At 43.4% G+C, this 24,302-nt stretch overlaps 1 protein-coding gene across 1 annotated transcript in view; it reads left to right on the top strand.

The window, feature by feature from the left end:
• cep104 (centrosomal protein 104) overlaps nucleotides 1-24,302 on the top strand; it is a 55,824-nt gene that overhangs the window by 2,318 nt on the left and 29,204 nt on the right. The window contains exons 4-12 of the mRNA XM_079558009.1: nucleotides 1,730-1,868; nucleotides 2,058-2,120; nucleotides 8,809-8,885; nucleotides 10,484-10,652; nucleotides 15,194-15,349; nucleotides 16,111-16,299; nucleotides 18,577-18,786; nucleotides 18,895-19,062; nucleotides 22,349-22,522. Of these exons, the coding sequence (XP_079414135.1) occupies nucleotides 1,730-1,868; nucleotides 2,058-2,120; nucleotides 8,809-8,885; nucleotides 10,484-10,652; nucleotides 15,194-15,349; nucleotides 16,111-16,299; nucleotides 18,577-18,786; nucleotides 18,895-19,062; nucleotides 22,349-22,522 (1,345 nt within the window). The remainder of the gene's footprint in view (nucleotides 1-1,729; nucleotides 1,869-2,057; nucleotides 2,121-8,808; nucleotides 8,886-10,483; nucleotides 10,653-15,193; nucleotides 15,350-16,110; nucleotides 16,300-18,576; nucleotides 18,787-18,894; nucleotides 19,063-22,348; nucleotides 22,523-24,302) is intronic.

Consider the following 24,302-nt stretch of genomic DNA (forward strand, 5'->3'; position numbering starts at 1 on the left):
CGAGATTATGCTTTAATCCAAATATGGTCATTTCCTTTCTGGGACAAAACCCGGCGCAAACTACAACAGACATGTACTCGCACATGCGCACACGTTACAAAACTTTAGGGCGGCTTTTCTCAAAATTAAGCTTTTGTTCCGCTGCTACAGATTTCAAACTTTCATTTACGTGGACTTTTTCAGAGGCATTTTTTAATATCTAATTCCTAGCCTGATTTATTCAGCTTTGGACCCAAGAAACAAGGAAGAATTTGACTATTTTTTAAATAGAAAACACTTAAACACGATCCAAAGTTCCCGCTGAGTCTTTATAACTAATATAATAAACAAAATAAAACCATTAACCCCGACTATCATTATTTAGATTTTGTTGCTGAAAATATAGGCAACTGTAGCCACTGTTGTGCATAAATTATTCTTGTTTTTATATGAAAACTTCAAGAAATCTTGCAATACATTTTTTTGTCATGTTTATCGACAGCAGAAGTGATATCACTAAATAATTTTTTCCCCCCTATTCACCTGCAGCGTCTTGCCTTAAAGGAATAGGCCACCGTTTTTACATACTAAAATATGTTCTTACCTCACTTTAGACGTGTTAATATATCCCCGTCTGGTCTTTGTCCGTGCGCCCTGTCACGCAAACGGAGCACATACGCAGCCTCTCCCACATGTCCTATAGCTCCAAAAAAGCTCACGATAGAAGCTACCAAGCTCTTCCACGTGTTCCCTATTTAAATAAAGTTACGTGAAGTGTTTTCATGCGAAGTATATTTACACAGAAATGTAGCATGTCGATTTTATAAGCAAATAAAAAGGGGGACTATATTGTGAGGCGTAATGATACGAGGAGTAAAACGTCCGCGCAGTAACTCCTAAAGGTTATTGACGGAAGTGAGCGGGGGAAGTCTTTAGGAGTTACTGCGCGGACGCTGTGCTCCTCGTATCATTACGCCTCACAATATAGTCCCCCTTTTTATTTGCTTATAAAATCGACATGCTACATTTCTGGGTAAATATACTTCGCATGAAAACACTTCACGTAACTTTATTTAAATAGGGAACACGTGGAAGAGCTTGGTAGCTTCTATCGTGAGCTTTTTTGGAGCTATATGACATATGGGAGAGGCTGCGTATGTGCTCCGTTTGCCTGGCAGAGCGCACGGACAAAGACCAGACGGGGATATATTAACTCGACTAAAGTGAGCTAAGAACATATCTTAGTATGTAAAAACGGTGGCCTATTCCTTTAAAGGGGCTAGATGCAAGTTAGCCATTTTATACTCACTACTGCCATCTCAGGTCATGCGTGTAACTGCACCTTCTATATTAAGCTCGTGCATGACGGCACTTCGGACCCAAAGTAACCCCTTTTTGAGTGACAGTGCAGGATTTTAGAGGCAGTTGTGGTGAACAGGTCTGGGCTCATTCTACACATTAGGACATTGTTGAAACATGTAGGGGGAGGAAAATATTTAATTTTTGCATTTTAACATTCAGTCCCTTTAAGTTTTGCAATGTGCCGCCACCCACTTTGATGATTTTCAAAAATGTCGGCCTTCTAAGTCTAAAAAGTCTAAAATATTACAATAATACAGATTCTCTAACCCAGTTTCAAACAAATAATAACAAATCAAATCTGACTTAAAGGCACTATACCTGATTTTTGTCTAGTAGTGGAACGGATGTCCTACTTTAGTATATTGTAAACTCTCTGTGTACGCCATAGGTACGTGTCGCTGTCTGACAACGAACAGACGTCCTTCAAAGCACGGGAGCTCAAGTCGGTGCACGTGGACGCCATCGGAACGTACCTCCGGATTACGCTGCATCAGAACCATGGGAACCGTCACAACCGCTTCAACCAGGTACATTTGCATGTTCGTTGGTTTTGGAAGATCAGACATTCTCTGAGGTGGTACTTGGCGGGAAAGCTTTGAGATCCACAGAGCGTGGTGGTGTGTTTCTAGTCATGGATGCCTTCAGTAGGACTGTATGACACACATCTCAAATAGAGTAAATAAAAGTCAAATCGCGCCTGTCATGTTGTGTTCCAGGTGGCTTTGGTGGCCATCAACGTCCTGGGCGACTCACTGGATGGGAATGTCTTCAGCACCATGGTAAGACCTGTATTTATCAGTGTGTTTCTGAGCTTGTCATACAGTCGCTCACCAGTAGAGGGGGTCCATGTATTAAGTATGAGGGTCCAGAGCTGGACATGTGCACAATACTGCAGTTCTCATGCTCAGTTTGAACTGGAGAACTGGGAGCAAGCCTGTCTCTCCCTCTTCTTATTCTGGAGCCAGGATCCTAAAAAGACCCACCTATTATTTCTTGATTTTATTTTTAAGTAAAAATGATCAAACAAAGGCAGAAGAAATAGGCCTGATCGCTTGGGCCCACAATGTTGACATATTATTCCTGTTTTAGAGGCCTTATACATTGATTAAAGGAACAGGCCACTGTTTTTACATACTGAGATATGTTCTTTCCTGAGCATAGACGAGTTGATGCGTACCTGTCTGGTCTTTGTGCGTGCGCTCAGTCACCCAAAATGACCAAAGATGTTGTTAGCATTTGGCCTCTCCCAGTATATTCCTATAGCTCCAAACGGGGCGAACTTAGAAGCGACCAAATGTGTACTTTTACAAGACATTGAAGGACAAAACTTTTCACTCCACTACAAGGGAAACATCAGGTATACTATTAGAGCTCTTACTTTTTACTTTTTTACTATTTCAGTGTATGTTGCTTTTCCTTCATGCTTATCTCCTTTTTACGTCAAATTATTATTATTTCAACACCAAGCGCAAGTGCATATTTACAGTTAGAGTGCAGACAAACAGTGCTCTGAGGGAAAAGGGGCATCACATTAAGGGGAGGGATAGAAACAAAGGGGAAGATTTTTTCAAGCTTCTAAACTGTAAAATGTGTCAGTGTTGAACTGTGACTCTAGGGGGCGCTTTATTAAGGGCATAGGGCGGATTTATTCAAGACATTCATGTTTAGTAGGTTCTCCAGAGGGAGCTCCTATGAATGACAAATCAGCTGATTCCAAAACAAAAAAAGGTGAGTCTTTATCTCTTATGGTTCTGGAATGATAAGCAAAAGTCTTCGACATAAAATATATGAAATACAATCTGAGGCTGTACAATCATGGCATTTTAAAATCATTTGAAGAAATAGTAGAACAATTTAAAATCTCTAAATGTAATTCCTTTAAATATTTACAACTTCATCTCCTCTTGTACGGAATTTTGCCCTTCAGGGTTCGCCTTATAGTTTAAAATCTTGCTTCGCTCTTACTGGTCCCTGCTTAGGTTTTATCGCCTAGGGTTAAAAGAATCACCAAATTGCTGGCGATGTGACCATGGAGAAGGAAATCTGGACTGAACAGGACAAACACATTAAGAGTTAGATTCAAAGTGTCATGATTGCAAGACAAATCATTCTTAAAAACTGGAAAAAGGATAGACCACCATCTGGGCAATGGAGATGGGTGGCTGCATTCGAAAGAATGTCCTTCAAGCAATTAGGTTGTGCACAACTTTTTGTTAAAAATATTTAGAATCCTCGGAGGCTAATTTGTTACTTAGTTGAGGTGATGATCAGAGACTGAAATATTGTCAGTTGAAAACTAAGGTATTTATGATATGATGAGTGATGCTGATGATCTATGCCAGGGGTGTCAAACTCATTTTGGGTCGCGGGCCACTATTCAGCTCCCGCGGCGGGTCGTGGGCCGCATATAAGAGAGAAAATGTTTCCAATAAATGAATAATAATAAGCTTTGATTTGGTCAAAGCCCCAACTTGTAACTTCATTAATAACAACGGCTTACACTTGTATTGCACTTTACGAGCCTGTGTCACAAGTTCCTCAAAGTACTACATAGTAGTCATTATTCATTCACTCACTGTCCATGTACCACATGGCTATATAATGTGTTGTTCATGTCCTGAGCTCTTATTATGTCAGTGCCCTCTGCTGGAATCCTTTCCTTTTTTTTATTTAATGTAATGCCTCCTAGTGGCTAGAATGAGCATTTTGTTATAGCAGCCCTGTGGAAAGATGAGCGTACAGGTGGTTTTCCTTTCCCTTTAACTTTTATTTTTTGTAAAAGTTTGAACTTTTTTTAATTTTTTTTGGGATCCTTAAGCTCCGGGACATAAGAAACTCAAGAGAAGGTGTCCGTTCGAAGAAGTCTTTATTTGATCAATAGCACAAAACACAGGTCACATCTTGACAAGTATTTGATGGGAAGTCTGTCTAGTGAAGTCTGTCTTAGTATTTTACACTGTTAGTCCTGCCTCTAAACCAGACGCACAAACTGACCTTGACTCAGATGGTATGTGCAAGTTTCAGCAAAACAAGTTTGTTTAATTTTCAAGGCAGGACATTAATGTAACAATGACACAAGCAAAATCATTACACAAAGTTCACGTTGTTCTTCTCTGAATGGGTTGTTTATAAGTTTTACACAAGCAGATACAATTATAATTCTTACAGTACCTTCCATTTCCACCGTAAAAGCTAAAATTGTACAAACACCAGTAATTAGGTTACAGATTTTTACAATACAAACAATATCCAACAATAATACAAAACAAACCTTTTTTCCCCTTCCAACTAGGCGCTATGAACCGTGGTTGGCTTCACACCCGCCATGATAAAAAACAGGGTTATGGCGTATGTTTGACATCCCTGATCTATGCAAAGAGATTATTAGGTAATACGCAATTATATTGGTTATAATGACCACAGTTACATTTGTTTTATGATACTGATGATGGTTGTAAAATGATTAATGTAATGTTTATATATAAGCATTGCATGAATGTTAAATTTCTAGCCAATATCATACTTTTAGGTGGGAAGGTAGGTTTATGGTGGCATAAGAATGTTGGTCATGGCATGCTGTGAGGCACTACATAAAGAATAATGAAATATCAATCAATATAAAATATAAAAACAATCTGAGCTGCACAAAACTTGACTGATTTTCACCGGGATGTTTCTAAGCCTGAGGCCTAGGAGGTTGTGGTCAGGCTCATTTCCTTTCCCATACCAAAAAAGAACATGAAGTCGCTATCACATTCGGTTCCGGAGATATCTACCTTTTATCTGCAATATATTGGGCGATTTTGAGGTTTTGGAGGCTGAGTCCTGGCAAATTGTTGTTATACAATCGCACTGACACTACACACATGCAGAGAATCATAACAACGAATATTTTACAAGATGATCCCCAACTTCGGGAAGAAGAGGCGAGTCGGGCGATCCATCCACCTGTAAAATCACCAGTACTACCCATTCTGACAGTTTGTATGAGGTCAGTTTGCTGCACCCTCACCTTACCTCGCCCTGTCACAGCCCATATGTTACCATAGCGCCCAGGTAAAGTATCCCCGTGGCCGAATAGCGCTTAGAGTATATGTGAGGAATGCGCGGCGGGAGGCGAGACAGGGGCCCTTCAGTCCCCGCCGTAACGGGATAGCCCCGCAGACAGACAGCTCCGGGAGGAAGGTGCGCACAGATCAGCGCCTTGGCACACTCCGCCAGGGAACAGGCGGCACATTGTTTTACGCCGCTAATCCCACCGTGGGCTCCTCCACGCAGGCTGTAACCTCCAGAGCTCCGGCCGATCCGCCCTGCACGAGGAAGTGGATTCTATAGAGTAAAGTGCACATACACAAGAGTGCGGTTCATCCAAAGGTAATGACGAGGCAAGGCTTATGTAAGGCAGTACGACGTTTCTTATTAGAGAGAGGTCAAGGTTACGTTCATGTGACATCATTCCAAGAGGCCTATAGTTTTACGCTGATGTGGAGGGCAGATCAGTCCCTTGCTTAGACTTATATAGCATTGTTCACTCTCAAATATACCGGGAATAGTCTTTTGCTTCATTCACATTAGTCGTTTGTTCTTCTTCTGCTGTATCCAGGAAGAACTCCAATCTGTTCTTCCTGGATTTTATTGCATCATAGACTAGACCCAACTGTCATTTTTTACACCAGCACTGAACCTGTGTGCTCAACGTGTGTTCTTGACAGCATGCCCCTAGAGGCCATAAGCGCCCCTGCAGGTGTCGTAGTTTGTTGAGTTTTTTACTCATTAACTGTCCGTGAGAGTAAATACTACATTGACAGAAAAGACAAAGGGACAGAGGGATATTCCACATCCAATTACACAATGGAGATCATTTTGTTCACTCAAACTTGGCTGTAAATACTGTTTAAGTGGTGCTAGCCCACAGTTAGCTTTGCCTGTTAGCCTGTTAGCTTCTTCTTTGTGATTTCAATAGTGTGTATTGATGCTCCGGGTCGGAGGCAGGAAAATTGCAATTGTGGTTTTCTGGCCAGAGACACCAGGGGGAGATGAAAGACCCCCCAATCATCCCATTAACACTTGTATTACCCCTTAGAGGGACTACGGAAAGGATTTATTAATGTAAACAAGTTACTTTGTACTGCTTTAAGCTACAGTGTAGACAGGGGTGTCGAACTCGTTTGGGTCGAGGGCCGAAATTCGGCCCCCCACGGCGGGTCGTGGGCCGCAAATGTAGTAAAAGACTGTGGCCTCAACAGTTTCCACACAGCGTCCTCTGCTGGAGACGTGTGGAATTCTTTCCTTTTTTAAATTTAAGCTGCCCCCTAGTGGCTGGAGTGAGCAAACTGGTTATTTCGTTAAAAATCCATAACTCCACGCAGAAAGGGGCTGGAGACTGACTTTCTTTTGCATGCTCAGGAATTCATGCTCCTTAAAGGGCCACATTAAACCATGTGACTTGACAAGTGTGGTGTAGAACATTCCAGGTTATAGTTCATTGATGTGTCACATGACGAACCAAACTGGAAAACCGTGTTTGTGGAAATCATATTTATAAAAGGTTCATACAAAATTAAAGTTTACTGAGCATCGTTTCCTCTCATTAGGTGTGACAGTCTCCTGCTTAAAGCTGTGAATCAGATATGTTGTGTTTACTTGATGACTGTGTATGATAAATTCTGATCATAGATTTACATGCCCTGGGGAAGATCATGCTTGTGCGTAATGTAACATTACTCATGTTATTTTCTTGGCTAAAACCAGAGTCAGAGTCCAAACAAAAACAAACATTCCGCCGATAAGAAACATGCTCCTTGGCTGCCAAAATGAAGTGTTCAAACCTGTGTGGCTGCCTTTAGTCAAAGCAAAGCATCACCATGGCTGCTCTCGGTAAAGACATCTGGTTTTAGAGGGATGATGAAATAAAAGCTTGTATTATACTCTGTGAAGTGCTGTGCAGTAGGCTTTACCATTCACCTACTGACTTAAATCTGCAAGCCTATTGCTCAGTCGGGCCTTCCTCTGTTGCCCGCCTCAAACTTTAATCCCTGCGGGCCACATTTTGAGTTGTATACATCATAGAGGGTCACAGTTGGTGGTCGATCCAGTTAAACATTCAACATTTAGGAGAGGTTGTTTGAACTGTGCCCTACACCTTTTAAATAAGCTTGGAACCAGCTCGGTGTCTGTCTGGTAGTTTTTCACTGCTGATGGATCTGTCTACATGGTCACGACAATGATTCCATCCAGAAAACCTACCAGAAAACCTTCAATCTGGGTTCATTAGATATCCACCTGACGGGAGGCAGTGACAGAACATAGCACCTTTAACCAGTGTGGAGTATCCCTGTGAGTTCTTTGTGAGTTTTGAAAAGACGTTACGGTTCTGATAGTCAGATGGTCAGACTCCCTCATCCTCAGGAGGAACCAATCCCCCTGAGGTTGTCCTTATACTCCCAGCCTAGAAACAACAAGTTATGTTATTCAGTCATTCAAGCCAAGATCCCTAGCTCTTACAAAAGTCTCTTAGCAAGGGAGTTCAAAGAGTTGAGTCTGAGCACTAGTTTGGTTGGCCATCTGGGCTACTCTGACTTCCGCTTCACATCAGCCGACGGTGACGTGTCAACCACTCCACTAAACTTTCCCCTAAACGAGTGCTTAACATAGTGTCCCCACATCCTGTTCTTGTGATGACTTCCTCCTTTGAAGTTGTCTTTCTATGTCTTTGTTTTATTGCACTCTTGTTTTCTGTTTCATACAGCCGCAGTTAGCTCCACATTGTGCAGTAATAAAGCATATGTACTGGTTTAATTCATACAGTGACATGAGTTTTACTGTACGTGAACATGCCGTTCTTCATATGAAAGCTCCAAAAGTCTCCAAAGTTCTGTCACTTTAACACTTTCACAACCATAGGCGTGTGGGGCACTTCTTCATTCTGATTCCATAATCATTTTGAGAACCAAACTGAAATTTTATTTAAAACTATTTCATAATGTAAAATGCAATATTCTATTTCAACAACATGTCCATAAAATATTTACACACATTTTTCCACATACTCTGCCTCTGAAGCGGGTGCACCTGACTTGTTTGTTGTGGTTGAGAAATGTCCGCACTGTGCGCATCTGAATGTCACCCATTTTGATTGTTCGCTAACTCAGAAGAGTCTGAATCAGGTTGATGTATTTCTCTAGCAATCTGACCTTTTTCACTTCTCCGTCTGACAGAGCTGCTGCACATGCTTCTGAAGCGTCATTTCACATGAACAATGCGGTTGTGCGGGAGGTATTGTTTAAGCTAGAAACAAGTTGGGGACACACCTGACAGTGTAACCTCTGCTTCCTCCTCACGCTTTGTAAATGGTCAAAATCCGATACCCGCGTTTAAACTCTTGCTTTTTGCAGCGTTTGCTTCTTCTCTGTGTCCGTGGTGATGGAGTTGTGATTCACGTGTGATGTCCCATCTGTGTGCCCCCAGCCCAGCCGCGAGCAGCTGATCGAGCAGTACCTCAGCGGCTCCCAGCGGGACACCGCCCTGGACGCGACCTACGCGGGGTGAGTCTGGGCCGACAAACCCCCCTCAGCGTCTTGTGACCGCAAAACTGTCCAGCAAAGCCATTTGGTCTGGATGAAAATCAGAAGAGCATCTGAGGTCACGCACGCAAGCCACAGCGCAGCTGGCACGTTTCGAAATGTGTTTTTTACCCCCAATACTGTTCCCATCGCCTGTTATGGGAAACAGGTTTATGAAGCCTTGGGCAAGACGACAGTGAAATACAATTTGAGATGTTGATATGCGACTATTGTAGGTATTTTCTATATCATGGATTGCTGTCAATTTATTAATTTTTTTCTTAGATTAATCACACTTTGGAAATTTTATTAATCATGATTCACAATATATTTACTCTCAATAATAGGCCCAACATAAACACATCCATTTTCGAGGAATTGTCTTTTATAATGAGCTAATGTGGACACATGCTTCAGGTAAGTTTACACCTAACAAGAGTTGGTTTGGGGCTGGGCCCATTAGCTGTTTTTGTCATTGTCCTGCAGCTGCAGATAACAGCCCGGAGGCTGCAGCTTTTTCTCAAGTGTTTTATGGCACTTACATTATGGTGCCTACACACATAACTGCACGGACCGCGCTGCTGCTTCTATTTGGACACTTGAAAGGCTTGTAATCAGGGTGAAGAGGAGGTTATGTTGCTCCATATTCAGATAATCAATAAATTATTAATGAATGTGTGTTTTTACTCCTCCTGCCTCCTCACGCCACGTTCATTGCCACTGATTGACACCGCTCTAACACACCTGCCGTGTGAACCTTTAAAGGCCTTTCTATACTTCGGCGGCCGGTCCCGCCCAGTGCTACCCCGTCCGCTTTACGCAAGCCAGAATCATCCGAATGTCCGCGGAGCTCCTCTCACGTTGTTATGTATATTTTGAACACTTTTTTTATTAGATCAAAAGTGAAAACACAAAAGTACTAAGTCATACGAACAATATACTCATGAAAAATAACGTCAAAGAGGGAGACTGCAGGAGTTTGTTGTGTGTTTCCTTGTTTTTCGAAAGGATCAACCAATCACAGCGATTGCGTGCACTTCAGCGGCAGGTGCAGCTGTCGCGGACTCACTGATTGGCTCCCTCGTGCGTCCAGTACGTAAACACAGCGCTGTCGAGGAAGTATAAACCAGCCTTTAGTGTGCCTCCTGAAGCCTCTTTTATAGTCTAGCAGCCGGTCCTGCCCACCGCGACCCCGTCCGCCAGAATCATTCCAACTTGTCCATTGCTCCTCTGCGTTCACGTTGTGATGTTTTTTTTAATATATCTTTTTTTTAATAACATAAAAAGCTAAACCACAAAAGCAAGATAAAAAACTCGATTTACGATTCGATTCGCCTCGATGTGCCTTGATTGCGTCATTTGTTCTTGATACGTTACACAATCATAAACAGTTCTATTTATTTGTAAGCAGCATAACTCTTAACCCTGGTTATAACATTTTTTAAAGTGGATTTTGTATGAAATATTGGACCTAACTGCAAATTCACCCAAAAGTCGAGTGAAAGTTGTTGGTCATAAGTCCCCTGCTGATTACAGCCTGATATCTCAAACTCCTGTGTTCTCCCATCTGCCTGTCGCAGCAAATGGGAGAGCATCTCTCCTCTGGACGACCTGGCCTTCGACATGTACCAGGACCCGGAGGTGGCGCACATCATCCGCCTGCTGGACCAGAGGAAGCAGGAGAAGGTCCACCAAGAAAAGTTTGATCAGGCCAGGCATCTGAAGCAGGCCATCGCTGACCTGCAGAAGGTATGTGGTGCTCAGTGAAGACGGATGTGACACGGCAAACACGAGCGCTTTCCTTTGTGCTCCCAGAGACTGTGACTATGGTTACATCAGATCATTTTGTGAGCTTCTAGAGCTGTCTGGTTGTTGAAGTGGCAAGCGTTATCAGACACCTGAAAGGGATTTAATGAAAATAACAAATGACAAATTGGATGAAAACATCTTAGAGTTGAACAAACAAACTTACTGTAAAGACTATTTGATTGAAGTTTCACAAACCTTTCTTTGAGAGAGTCGAATGGGCTTCAACACGACGTCAGACTCTGCGTTTCGTTCTAAGCCACTCCAATCCATACAGTACCGTCAAAGGTTTGTAAACACTTTTTTTAATGTAGTGGTTTATTAAGACTATACATTGTAAATTCTCAGTGAAGGCATTATATTAATTATTTTTTAACGTGATGGTCTGTAAGTTTAAATGTTTTACAAATGTAATAGATCGTGTACAATTGACCGCCTGGGTCTGAAATTTGAGGTAACATAAATAATCATTATTATAATAGTACATTTTTCTAAAGCTCCTCCCTTTGCTGATCTCAGGCAATAATCAGAATCCCCCGGGTGACCACATTGACCAATGAGGCGAGCTTTCCTGTGAACCAGCCTGTTGGTTCACCTCCCCTCCAATCAGGAGGGGAGGAAGAGGAGCTTGATTGTTTACTTTTGAAAATTCTGTTCCTGCTCTCCTCATATTGCAAACTGGGGCGGTGTCCTCTGTCCTCATTATTCCCTATACAGTGCACTATATAGTGCAGGGGGGCCCAAACTTTTCATCTCCGAGGGCCAAAATGAAAAAATGCCTGTGGATCATGGGCCAAACACGGTAATGCCAAGCGTGAAACACATATAACTAAAAAAAATAATAGTTAGCATTTGATTCTATCTAATCTATGCATGCTACATTGAAACCAATGTTAACTAAGGCAAAAGCGTAGTTTTAGTTGAACAAAATCAACAATTGTAGCAATATAGTGCAAAACACCAGTATCTACAACACCTACAGTGACTTTACCTCATTCATTTAACTCAAATAAAATGCCACATTAGATCATTTTGAAAGTGTCAGTTTAGCATCAATTCTTTTATAAGTCATTTTTAACACAAACCTTTGTTGATGTCAACAACCTTTGCAATAAAAGTTGGAAAACACCACAAAAGTGTTTCTTTAACTATTTGAAAGGAGTGAAACAGCCCCCCAATTTGACGCTGGTGGCCAAAACGTGTGTGCATCCATATATACCATCGAGAATGAATGGGAGAGAGTTAGTAATAACCAGATGCGGTGCAAAAGTAGGTCACTCTCGGAGAGAGTGACCAGAGAAAAATGTAGTGCACTCAAAAATTTCCTACAATGCATTCTGAAAAGTAGTGAGCAGTGACGGTCACTACATGGGCGTCAGAGAAGAACGGCCGACAGTGAGAGGTCTTTGACCTAAACACAAAATGACTGAATGAAATCAGCTGTTTCAGTCGTGTGTTGTTGATTTGACATGAATTAACGGTGAAAAAATACCTTACCTTTAGCCCGAGCTGTTAAATGAGCTTCCTCTCTCAGACATAAAGATAATAATCCAGGCCGTTTTCTTCATTCATGTCAAATCCATGTGAAATAAAATGTATTTGACTCATATTTATCCATAAATAGTCCACTGTCTCTTGAGTTTGGTTGGTCTTTATCGCAGAAATACATTATTCCCAGAGTTTAGTAAACTTATAGTAGACTCTCCTTCCTCATGTGTTACCGGAAAGTTCCTTCAGACATTGCACAGCACGAGACACGCGTTTGTTGCCATAGTGGCGAGAATAGTTTGCACAGTGTAAGATACACGTGGAGTCTGTTTATAGCGCAGTGCAGCCCTAGTGGCTAGTGTTAGTGTTAGTACTAGTGTTAGTGTTAGTACTAGTGCTAGTGCTAGTGCTAGGTGGCTAATGTGAATGTCAAGTCGCCTCATGTCCCATCTGTCAGCAGTGAGTGTTAGTCATTGGTCAGCCAGTGTGGTGACCTCCTGTGGACACTGTTTCCATGCACACCATCAATAGTTAATGCATGAGGAGGAAGTGTGGCCTCATGGCCCTCTGTGCTATCCATCATGTCCATGTTTTCACCTGTAACTCATGCAACTGCTGTAACTGAATCTAGCCCGATTAACTGTTCAGGCGCAGAGAGCCTTACAGCAGCCAAGATACTTACACAAGTAAAAGTACAAAGTAGTGACCCAAATCCAAGTACTGTTAAAGTAAAAAAGGATTGTTCTCAGTTACTGTTTTATTGCAGAAGTCCAATTTATGTTTTAGTGTTGGACAAAACATAAAATATCATGGAAATTTTAATATTTTCCAACAATTTCAATATTCTTAAAGGAATAGGCCACCGTTTTTATATACTAAGATATGTTCTTACCTCACTTTAGTCGAGTTAATATATCCCCGTCTGGTCATTGTCCGCGCGCTCTGTCACGCAAACGGAGCACATACGCAGCCTCTCCCATATGTGACATAGCTCCGAAAAAGCTCACGATAGAAGCTACCAAGCTCTTCCACGTGTTCCCTATTTAAATAAAGTTACGTGAAGTGTTTTCATGCGAAGTATATTTACACAGAAATGTAACGTGTCGATTTTATAAGCAAATAAAAAGGGGGACTATATTGTGAGGCGTAATGATACGAGGAGTAAAACGTCCGCGCAGTAACTCCTAAAGGTTATTGACGGAAGTGAGCGGGGGAAGTCTTTAGGAGTTACTACGCGGACGCTGTGCTCCTCGTATCATTACGCCTCACAATATAGTCCCCCTTTTTATTTGCTTATAAAATCGACACGTTACATTTCTGTGTAAATATACTTCGCATGACAACACTTCACGTAACTTTATTTAAATAGGGAACACGTGGAAGAGCTTGGTAGCTTCTATCGTGAGCTTTTTCGGAGCTATGTCACATATGGGAGAGGCTGCGTATGTGCTCCGTTTGCGTGACAGAGCGCGCGGACAATGACCAGACGGGGATATATTAACTCGACTAAAGTGAGGTAAGAACATATCTTAGTATATAAAAACGGTGGCCTATTCCTTTAAGATTAAAAATAATGAAAAACTCTAAAGCAAGGAGGCTCCCTTTCTTCTGGGCTCTGTTGTCTGTCTGTCTGTCCGGTTCTTTTGGTCTTCTTGCCCTTTTATTTGTGCTTTAGTGAAAGACCAACTAGGATGTCAAAGGATAACTATGTCATACATCTATGTAAAAAGCCCATTACCATTTGTAATGCAGGTCCAGGCCCAGGGCCCGGTCTTGTGTGTCAAAACACAGACTATAGCGTAACATTTTGAGCTTGATCTTGCCTCTCCAGACTTACTGCATTTAAGGGGGAAGTACCGGGGTGGAGACACACTTTATCCTCCAACCAGATCGACTCCGCAGTCGGGAGAGGGGTTGTGGGGGGTGAACATGTGCATTTGTTTAGTTGGACGCTGTGGCTCTTTCTCTCTCGAGACGTAAACATTGTTTAGCTCATGATGGGTAAATAAAGTTTTTAGTTTGACCTGAGAGAGATCATGCTTAAGGAAGAACACAAGGCAGCTCAATGTAAACCAGGAAATGAATGTCAGTGGTGTTCCATGGTTCCGTGGTGGCACATAGCGCCGCCACTCGGAAAATTATGTGCTAGGAGCCTGCGCCCCTACGTGCGCCAGGACAAGATCTGGCCCTCTGACGGTCATTATGTCGGGATCCCAACGTACTAAGTCGAGGGCACAAGATAGTAACTTGAGGTTCGAGATGGTTAATGCAGGGACACAAGATAGTGATCCTGCATGGACACAACCTGTTCCCCGACCAGCATCAGAATCGATAGATATAAGAAATAAAACAATTATACTGGTGTAACGATATACCATGTGTATATGTAACGATATGGCCCACCCCTACTACTCACTGCTTTATTTTGTCAAATACCACCAAAAACAAATATCAGCATTAGGAAGTTCTGGTGTGAGCCGGCGGGGAGAGATGCTTGTCAGACCGGTTGCTCTCAGAACTGGGTCAAATGCCCTTAAAGATATTGAGTTGTTTAGTATAGTAATTAGTTGATGGCCCCTAACCAGAGCAGGGTGTGCCAGCTCATACTCTTTTTGACCAACTACAGCCGTGAGTAGAGTAGTCAAGCTGATGTCGAATATCTGAATCAGTCTAACCGTAGTAGACCGCTTCTGATGCTGGTCGGGGTGTCAGGGTGTGCAAGATCACTATCTACAGCCCTTACTTGACTTATTAATGACCTTTTTATTTTTCCTCACTAATGTCACTTCATAGGCTCCATACATTTTTCATATGGTGTGAGTAAATATAAAAATTGGGAGCTCCTACTGCTGTGCTCTTTAAATCTTGACTTTTTGGTCCTTTGAGTTGGCAGCCATGGCTTGCTGAAATGCTTTTGAATGAAAGATGTGAGTGAGTGATGTAAACACGTTCTCTGTGCGTTTGTGACTGACGGTGCCTGCTCTGGGCCCTCTCAGGTGGGCGAGCGTCTGGCCCGACTGGACGTGGAGAAGCGCTGCGCTCTGGAGAAGGAGGATTATGAGCAGGCTGAGCAGAAGAGGCAGCAGATGGAGCAGTACCGCAGGACTGTGCACCAGCAACTGGAGCTGCACGAGCTGCTGGACCCCGTTCTGGTGAGGTCTCCGGGGGCACCATGGGCACCATGGGCACAGCTGGCCAGAGCTCTGATTGGACAGGCAACCTTTGGATCGGTGCAAGAATGCTCTAACCCTGAGCCACCGCCGCTCCAACATTTATATTGTCCTTCTCCCAGATTTTTATCTACAAAAGATATTAGATTAAAACTTTCCCTGTTGATCACTGGCACAAATATAAGGACAAATGCGTTGTAAGTTTTCTTACCTTTAATATGTTCGTATGAGATAAGGCCTTCTTTGTGTAAAAAATGGTCCAAATGGATTAAGCACGGTTTGAATTTATGGGTTTCTTTGTTGACATATTAGACACAAATATTTTTTTCAGAGGAGATTTTTGATATCTTATTTAGTTTCTCAATAAATGTGTTAGTGAGGGAAATATCTGTAAAATAAAAATAAAAAATATTTATTTATTTATTTATTGAAAAATCATTCTGAAAAAACATACAAAAACCTAGATAATGTTAACTGTAGGTGCTACTTAACTAAGAGGAAATGCATTTTGACAAAGTGGTTCTTGAAGTTTCAGTTTTCCACATAAATCCCTGAAGAAACAGTCAAAAACTCCCTGAACACAAATCAAAAAGACTGATTATTTTTTGGCAAAGTCCAGATTGTGCTCCTATTTGAACTTTTATCACGAATCCTCTGAACGTTAGCTCTTATTTGAACCCTTTCTGGCCATACGTTTGCCTCCCCAGTGTGATTGTTTCTCTTTGCCCTGTGCCCCGTCTCAGATCACAGCAGCGGCGTCAGAGGGCTCCCCCTGTACTCTGCCCTCTCCGGACAGCTCCCCAGTCCTTACCACACCCTCAGTGCCCACCAACTCGCCGCCCAAGGCCCGGAGCTCTGACCCACAGCCCCCAGACCTGAGCCCAGACGCCCCCACGCCGAGCAGCCCCTCCAGCGGGCCCAGCACCGCCAATGTAAGTGTCAACCAACACTGTCACGGTAACGTAAACGAGTTCACCATCAATAAAAAGCTTTCACGTACACTGTGCGTGAAGAATTAGAAACGTGCTGAGAATTATGATTGGTGGTAGCACTAACCTCTGGTATCTCTTAAAATATAACTAATTTTAATTTTTATGCTATACCCTTTTTTACTTAAAATGTATAATTTTGTTATTTTACTAACTTAATTACTCATCGGGGGCTTTGGCATTTAAGGAAAAAAAGCTTCCATTTAAGAAGAGTTGGTACAGTGGACAGCCAAGGGACACAAATTAAGTTGTGTGCATGATCTGCGATCCATGCTAAAGATTGGCAGATGATAAATCTGCATGACCACAGGCGTGTTCGTAAGGCTCATATTACACTAATACAAATTGGAACTTATTGTTTGCATTTTCCCAATTTTAACGAAATGCGTCATAAACTGTGGCCGAACGGGACAGTATTTTGCAGTTTGCATCATACGTCTTTGTAGCCTGACCCGCCTGCTCTTACCTCCACGCACCACACCTCTTCCCTCTCTCTCTCTCTCCTATCTCTGTCCTTCTTTTTGCGAAAAGTGAAACCACCACACCACAGTGATGTGCACAGAGAGAGCCCCGTCCTGTCAGAAAAAGAGCAGCGCTGTGTCAGGACATTCATTACGACTTGATTTTCAATCCATCAAAGTGATGGACGGCCTAAAATATTCTGTAAATGACGGAGAATGTTCGGTTAATCTAACCCCTAAGCCACATGGTATTTTCACAGACTAACATGTCATGTCTCTGGCAGGCTACTTAAACTAGCATGTATATTAGTTATATGCATGATTTAATTTACAGTGCAATCCCTGCAAAGTTTACTAGGCCTGCAGAAGACCAGTGCGCATTTCTGACAGGAGGGGGCGTGGCATCACGATGGTGGCTCTTCATCGTGATGTTGGTTCATTCATCACAATGGACTATGATATCATCCATCAGAACAACCCTATAACTGGATCTGGGGGTGGTGGGGGCTGCTTTGTTGTACTGTGTTGTTATGTTTGTCTAGTGTTGTATAATGTTAAATGTTTTTTGTATGTTGTCAATTTGTTGATTTATGATTTAAAATTTACCTGCCTGTGCCTGTTTTGTTTTGTCAATTGCATTCGATGGACCCCCTCAAAAAAGAGACGCTACATCTCAAGGGGCATTCCAAGAAAGAATAAAGAATAGGGCCTTGTGGGGCTCCCACACTGTGGCACCTTGGGAACATGTTTCCGGCCTAAGCCTGGAGATTATGAACACACTCTCCAGCGCCTCACGTTTCACTCTTTAATTAACTGGGCCACAGTCGGCTGATTTCAGCGGCTGCCAGTCTGTCAGGCTCACACCGCCACCGGGCCCTGCTGCCAGCTGGACCACGGCTCCATGAGTGTGCCCATCAGAGTGCCACAGGGTACACTGAGACATGCCCATCAGAGTGCCACAGGGTACACTGAGACATGCCCATCAGAGTGCCACAGGGTACACTGAGACATGCCCATCAGAGTGCCACAGGGTACACTGAGACATGCCCATCAGAGTGCCACAGGGTACACTGAGACATGCCCATCAGAGTGCCACAGGGTACACTGAGACATGCCCATCAGAGTGCCACAGGGTACACTGAGACATGCCCATCAGAGTGCCACAGGATACACTGAGACATGCCCATCAGAGTGCCACAGGGTACACTGAGACATGCCCATCAGAGTGCCACAGGGTACACTGAGACATGCCCATCAGAGTGCCACAGGGTACACTGAGACATGCCCATCAGAGTGCCACAGGATACACTGAGACATGCCCATCAGAGTGCCACAGGATACACTGAGACATGCCCATCAGAGTGCCACAGGGTACACTGAGACATGCCCATCAGAGTGCCACAGGGTACACTGAGACATGCCCATCAGAGTACCACAGGGTACACTGAGACATGCCCATCAGAGTGCCACAGGGTACACTGAGACATGCCCATCAGAGTGCCACAGGATACACTGAGACATGCCCATCAGAGTGCCACAGGATACACTGAGACATGCCCATCAGAGTGCCACAGGGTACACTGAGACATGCCCATCAGAGTGCCACAGGGTACACTGAGACATGCCCATCAGAGTTCCACAGGGACAGGGTATTTTCTTAAAGGCGATCCTACAAAAAATATCAAGGTACAGGTGTAAAGTAGTTGATCTGAAGCATAACGAGATTGTCAATGTGAAATGATTTTTTTCACCCTTTAAGGTTCCAAGTGTGCCTTATGACGAGAGGCCTTTGCCAGCGCTGGAGAGATGGGACAGACCTGCTAATGACAGCACGCTGAGCCCACCAGAGGAGCACTGCCCCCAGGCCAGCTCTCCACTGACCGCCCGCATCAGCGGAGAGCCAGAGCCACTCACCGAGAAGGCCCAGAGGGAGGCTGGACATGCGCTCGAAGTCTTTGGAGACACCATTGTACGTTATTAAGTTACTCCCTATGAGGAGACCAACGGTTAATCAATGTCTGAATTGTATTTTCACTTCTAGAGTCATTTGACTGAGGAAATGTCTCGTTTTATTTAGGTGTGTGCAGCTTATTCTAAGAACTGGTCGTACAGAGAGGACGCCGTCGCGGCGGTGCACCAGAGGCTGTTGGAAGCTTCTCCCACAGGCTCCAAAGAGGAGCTCAGAGTGATGATTCGAGCTGCTGTCCTCCTGGTCAAGAAGACTCTGAGGGACAAAGTGTCCTCTGTAAGTCATGTTATTTATGGAACATTGGACAGTTTGCCTTCCAAGGAGCCCACTTTATATTTTCCCTTTTTTCTATAAAAGTAATTATTTTTTAATGGCATTAATTACTTTGACATGTATTTTCATGCATAAGATCATCTGTTTTCCTTTATTGCGCACCCCCCTCGTCACACAAATGGTACAACCCCGCATCGCTGTTAAGTTCCGCCGTCCGAGCAACTCTCTTATTCTCTTTCTTTCTCTTCTTCGTCTCTTCTCTCTTCCACTTCTCTCTCTTTCTCTTCTTCTCTCTCTTTCTCTTCTCTCTCTTCCTCTTCTCTCTCTCTTCCTCTTCTCTCTCTTCTTCTCTCTCCTCCTCTCACTCTCAGTCGGCTTGTCTGCTTCATATTCAGACTAAATAGAAGAAACTTTGATAACAAATACCAGTTAGGTGCAGTTTCAGTTTATTGTAAATCAGTGGTTCTCAAAGTGTGGGTCAGGGTCCAGAAGTTAAACATAACATAGGCCTGAGACTCAGTAGCTACAGTTTATAAAATGAGTGAATGAAGTGTTTTTGAGGCCGGTACCAAATGAAGAGAGTGAGGAGAGAACAGTGGTGTCAAATGGCGGGACAGGGCTGAAAAATATAATTAATGAAATGATTATTATGCTGTGGCAAACAGGTGCCACCGGAAGGGTCAGGGGAGGGGGTGGGGTGGGGTATGTGAAACGTCCTTGTCCCGGGCCCTGCCAAATCTGTCAACTGCCCTGGGAGTGCCCTGACCACAACAGTGACAACACCCACAACAAGCTACTCCCTCCCTAACCCTACCCTTTAACGCTCCTTAGTTTAATGTTGCTTTTCTCAAACCTAAATACAGAATGTTTCCATAACTGAACTGCCGTCTCTGATAACCTCTCCATCCTCTCGTGTTACTGAAGAAGTGCTGTGTACAGCACACAGCAGAGCACGCAAACCTGTTGGGTTCCTGTTTGGTTGTTCCGATACCACAGTATTCACTAGTCCCTAAACTGTCACTGAACAGATATACATGTGTTTTTGTAAATAAGTTTACATAACCTGGCAGATTTTTTTATTTTTTGACTATTTTTCAGACAATATGAAAGATAACATTTAGTTTTGTTCACCTATGTGGTTGTGTGAAGCCATTTAAGGTGAAGCAACCAAGTTTACTCTTTTTAAATCATAATGGAAAAAGAAAGTACCATAATGAAATGAAAGTTTCATACCCTGATGATCTTGGCTGATAATATGCACACAAGTTGACAAACGGGTTTGAAGGACTACTAAAGATAAGCATCCTCACCTGTGAATTGTGTTTGTAATTATTGTGTCCGTATAAAAGTCAGTGAGTTTTTGGACTCCTGACAGACATCTGTCATCCAGAGCTGCACTGGAGTCATGGGGAAAGCAAAAGAATTGTCTAACGAACTGTATAAAACAGGAAAGGGATATTAAAAGATATCCAAGGCACAATCAGCAGTGTAGTGGAAAATGAATGATTCTACTGAAACCAAACCACGGTCTGGTCGACCAACTAAAATCTCCGCAACAACTGCCAGGAAAATTGTTTGTGATGTAAAGAAAAACTCACAAATAACTTAAGCTGAAATACAGGACTCTCTGAAAAAAAGTTGTGTAATGGTTTCAAGATGCACAATAAGGAGACACAAATTGGCTGCATGGTCGAGCTGCCAGAAAAAAGCTATTACTTCACAAATGCCAAAGTATTTGCTTACAATATGCCAAACAGCACAGAGACAAGCCTCAACATTTCAATGTCTTTTGGAATAATGAAACCAGAATGTAACTTTTTGGCCATAACCACAAACGGTGCAGCATTCCTACAGAGAAACATGGAGGTGTTGTTGGAGTCATGTTTTGGGGTGTGTGAGCTTCAGGGAACTTGGTCAAAACTGATTTCAGGATGAATGCAGCATGTTATTAAATAATAATGGAGGAAAAGTGTCACTGATCAGCCTGGACGCTGCTCATGGGACGCACTCAAATGCTTCCAACATGACAACGTCCCAAAGCACAAAGCCGTGTGGACCTCTCATTGGCTCTTGCAGAATAAAGTGAAGGTTCTGGAGTGTCCATCTCAGTCTCCTGACCTCAATATCATTGAGCCACTCTGGGGAGATTTCAAACGCACTGTTCATGCAAGACAGCCCAGGAATTTACAGGAACTGGAAGCTTTTTGCCGAGAACAATGGCCAGTTTTACTACCTGAGGAAATAATAGAGGCTCATCCACAACGACTACAAAAGAATCCAAGCTGTCATTGATGCTAAAGGGGAAATACACAGTGTTAAGAACTCGGGAACTCAGTTGTTTGACCATAAAAGGCTTCACACAACCACTAACTATGAATGAAAAAAATCTGTTGTGTTCACTGAAAAAAAGTTTTGAGCACAATTGTAGCAGCTGTTGCCTGATGCATGTTTAACTTTTATTCTAAATGAATGAGGAATGAGTTTCTTCATCCCCATGTGACAAACTCTAAAAAGTGCATTTTTTAGCACTGACACTGTACCTGTGATATATCCGGAAACATGTCATATTATAGCTGGACATACCTGCAAAAGTGTAATACCAAGAGCTTGTACATACTTTGGACGTGTATTTTTGGTTCTGTCCTCTCCTGGTCTAACGTAAAGTTTGTGAAAACCGCACAGACCCGACTTTGACAGAGTCCGGAGTGTTGGGCCGAGCTGGGCAGCTGCCACAGAGCACAGAGTAAACATGCACATGGATAAGCCTGAGCTTCACTCTCTTAATGCTATAACTTTCTCAAATGACAAGTGCAGAAAATATACAGTGATTTATTTGCCACATTGATCAAACTGCTCTAACTCGGCAGGGGCTGGTGGAGGCTCAGTTTTGTGATTCTGTAAGGATGAGCAGATTGTAAATTTAGAAATCAATGAGCCCACTCTGGCAGGGTATAATTACAGTTCCTCTGAGACTCCGCTACACAATTTGGCATGGAAATTGCGAGAACCTAGACATTAATATAATGTTATTGAATGTTATTGATTGTTTTTTAAAATTATTTCTTGAAATAATCTCTCCAGCGACCCCCACTTTTGAACCTCTGATGTAGAGAGTCTATAGGGCTTTGATTTCAGGGTGGAACAAACCACTCATTTGTTGGGACAGAGCATTTTAATGACCACGCAACACACTCTTATTGATCCTGGCCCTATTGTATATCTTTTCTGTCGTATTTTGAGTGTATTTATTGAGTGACATGTGACTCCCCCCCCTGACCCTCGGCTCCAGGTGTTCCAGTGTTCGCTGAAGCTGCTGCGCCTCCTGCTGAGTGAGCTGATTCCCAGGGCAGGTCTGGGTCGAGCCGAGGTCACGCACTGTCTGGAGCAGACCTGGCCCCACCTCCTGCCCCGCACTGGGGACTCCTGCAGCCGCCTGCGCCTTGCTGCCCTCTCCTTCATACAGGTGAACACCGTGCTAGTGCTAGTGCAGGATTGCTTTTGTTAAAGCTCAGTTAAAGCTCTCGCGTTATATGTTTACCATTTTACCAAACTTAGTTAAAAGCAGTTATGTTTTGGATTCTGTATATTATATATATCTACATATTATACATGATTTGTCTTGTTGTATTTTATTTTCTCATTGGACCCTGACAGGAAGTGACATAGGTAGAGGTAAAATATTTTTAAACTGTTGCCGTGCCAATCATGTTGTTCTCTGGACCTGTCTCTCTACCTGTGTCAATAACTTAAACTTTTCTTACATTTCTGCTTCACTGAAATAAAACTATGAGTATTACTTACAACAGATGTTCTCTGTAACCATACTGTACAAAAGGGCTATAGCCCATTCCTACGCAAATATGCAACTTTTTTCACTTTGCCACTGGAGTAAAACTCTGACGCTTACTTACTACAGGTGGGGGTCGGCCAGATGTTCCCCGGGTCCGATGTTCCCCCGTACCTTGTGGAACATCGGACCCTCCGGACGCCGGAGGGCCCGGTGTTCCCCGACCGATGCAAGCAGTGAACACGCCCCCCGCCTCTCTCTTCACCGCTTGGCACAGAGCGGCCCTGTACGCGCGGATAATGGAGCAACAAGCGGCTTGGTTTCGCTCATAACTAGCCTACTGATTAGGCTACTTTATAACATACTATAAGTCTTGTAGATTTCGCATTGTAATAGACAACCTCAGAATAAGAACGTGTCGCAGTTCAGACAAGAAAAGTAAAATTAGCAACACCGAACTCACCCACAGCCGCTTTTTCTTTTTTGTTAACAGATCTCCCCCGTTTATCCTCGCAACCTGCTTGATTGGTTCGTTGTTGTAGCTCGATCGTGCGTAAATCCATGTTTTTTTCTTGTGATTGTCCGTGAGCCCCAGCGTAGTCCATTACGCGGCGCGCGGAGAGCCAAGTGCAGCGGCTCGTGCCATAGCCGCTCCTAACTCTCAGCAAGTCTTTTCTGATGGCTGCACTCCAGCCTTATACACATTAAATTAGGGATCTTTTTACGAATGGGGCAACATGCATTGCGTCCTCACTCCTCTCCCAGTGCCGCCGCCTGTCATGCACACATTACGCACTATGCTTTGGCCATCAGACGCTCCGAGAGGCACCACTGAGGCCAGTGAGACTGAATGACGTTGAACTGTATTTGCGCCGCTGTTTTTTTACATGAAAACGATCCATAGCCTATATTAAATGAGAACGCTGAGGAAGCGCAGCAAAGGAAAAGTGCTCGGGGCTTATGGCACAATTACGCGGCACCGCGGGTGGACCTGTGAACACCCAATTTTGTCCAAGCCCACCCCACGGTCCTGATCATTCAGTGTTCACTGCCTCTTCAGGACAGAGACATCTGCGCGGTCTGCACCTCTGTCTGCAGGACGCGCACATCTGGCTGTCTCTGTGCAGATGTTGCATCGTGTACCAGTTCCTTGTGCCTCGACATGTCATCCCTACTTGCACCCTCCGCTGTGACTGGCTCACTACAGGCTAACGTAGTGTTGGGGCATGAGTAGCCTACTTATATTTGCTGATGATTGTTTTACGTTTTGCCTGATGAATGAAGAGCGCTGCATTATGCCTATGCGTAAGTCTACCCTGATCGCATGCAGCGTTGGCACTTGTATTGACGGGGGAACATCGGGACTTTTTAATATGCGAGGTACCGATGTTCCCCGGGTCCGATGTTCCCCCGTCAATACAAGTGGGGGAACATCGGACCCGGGGAACATCGGTAC

The sequence above is a fragment of the Gobius niger genome, assembly GCF_951799975.1.
Source record: "Gobius niger genome assembly, chromosome: 6".
NCBI classification, from domain to species: Eukaryota; Metazoa; Chordata; class Actinopteri; order Gobiiformes; family Gobiidae; genus Gobius; species Gobius niger.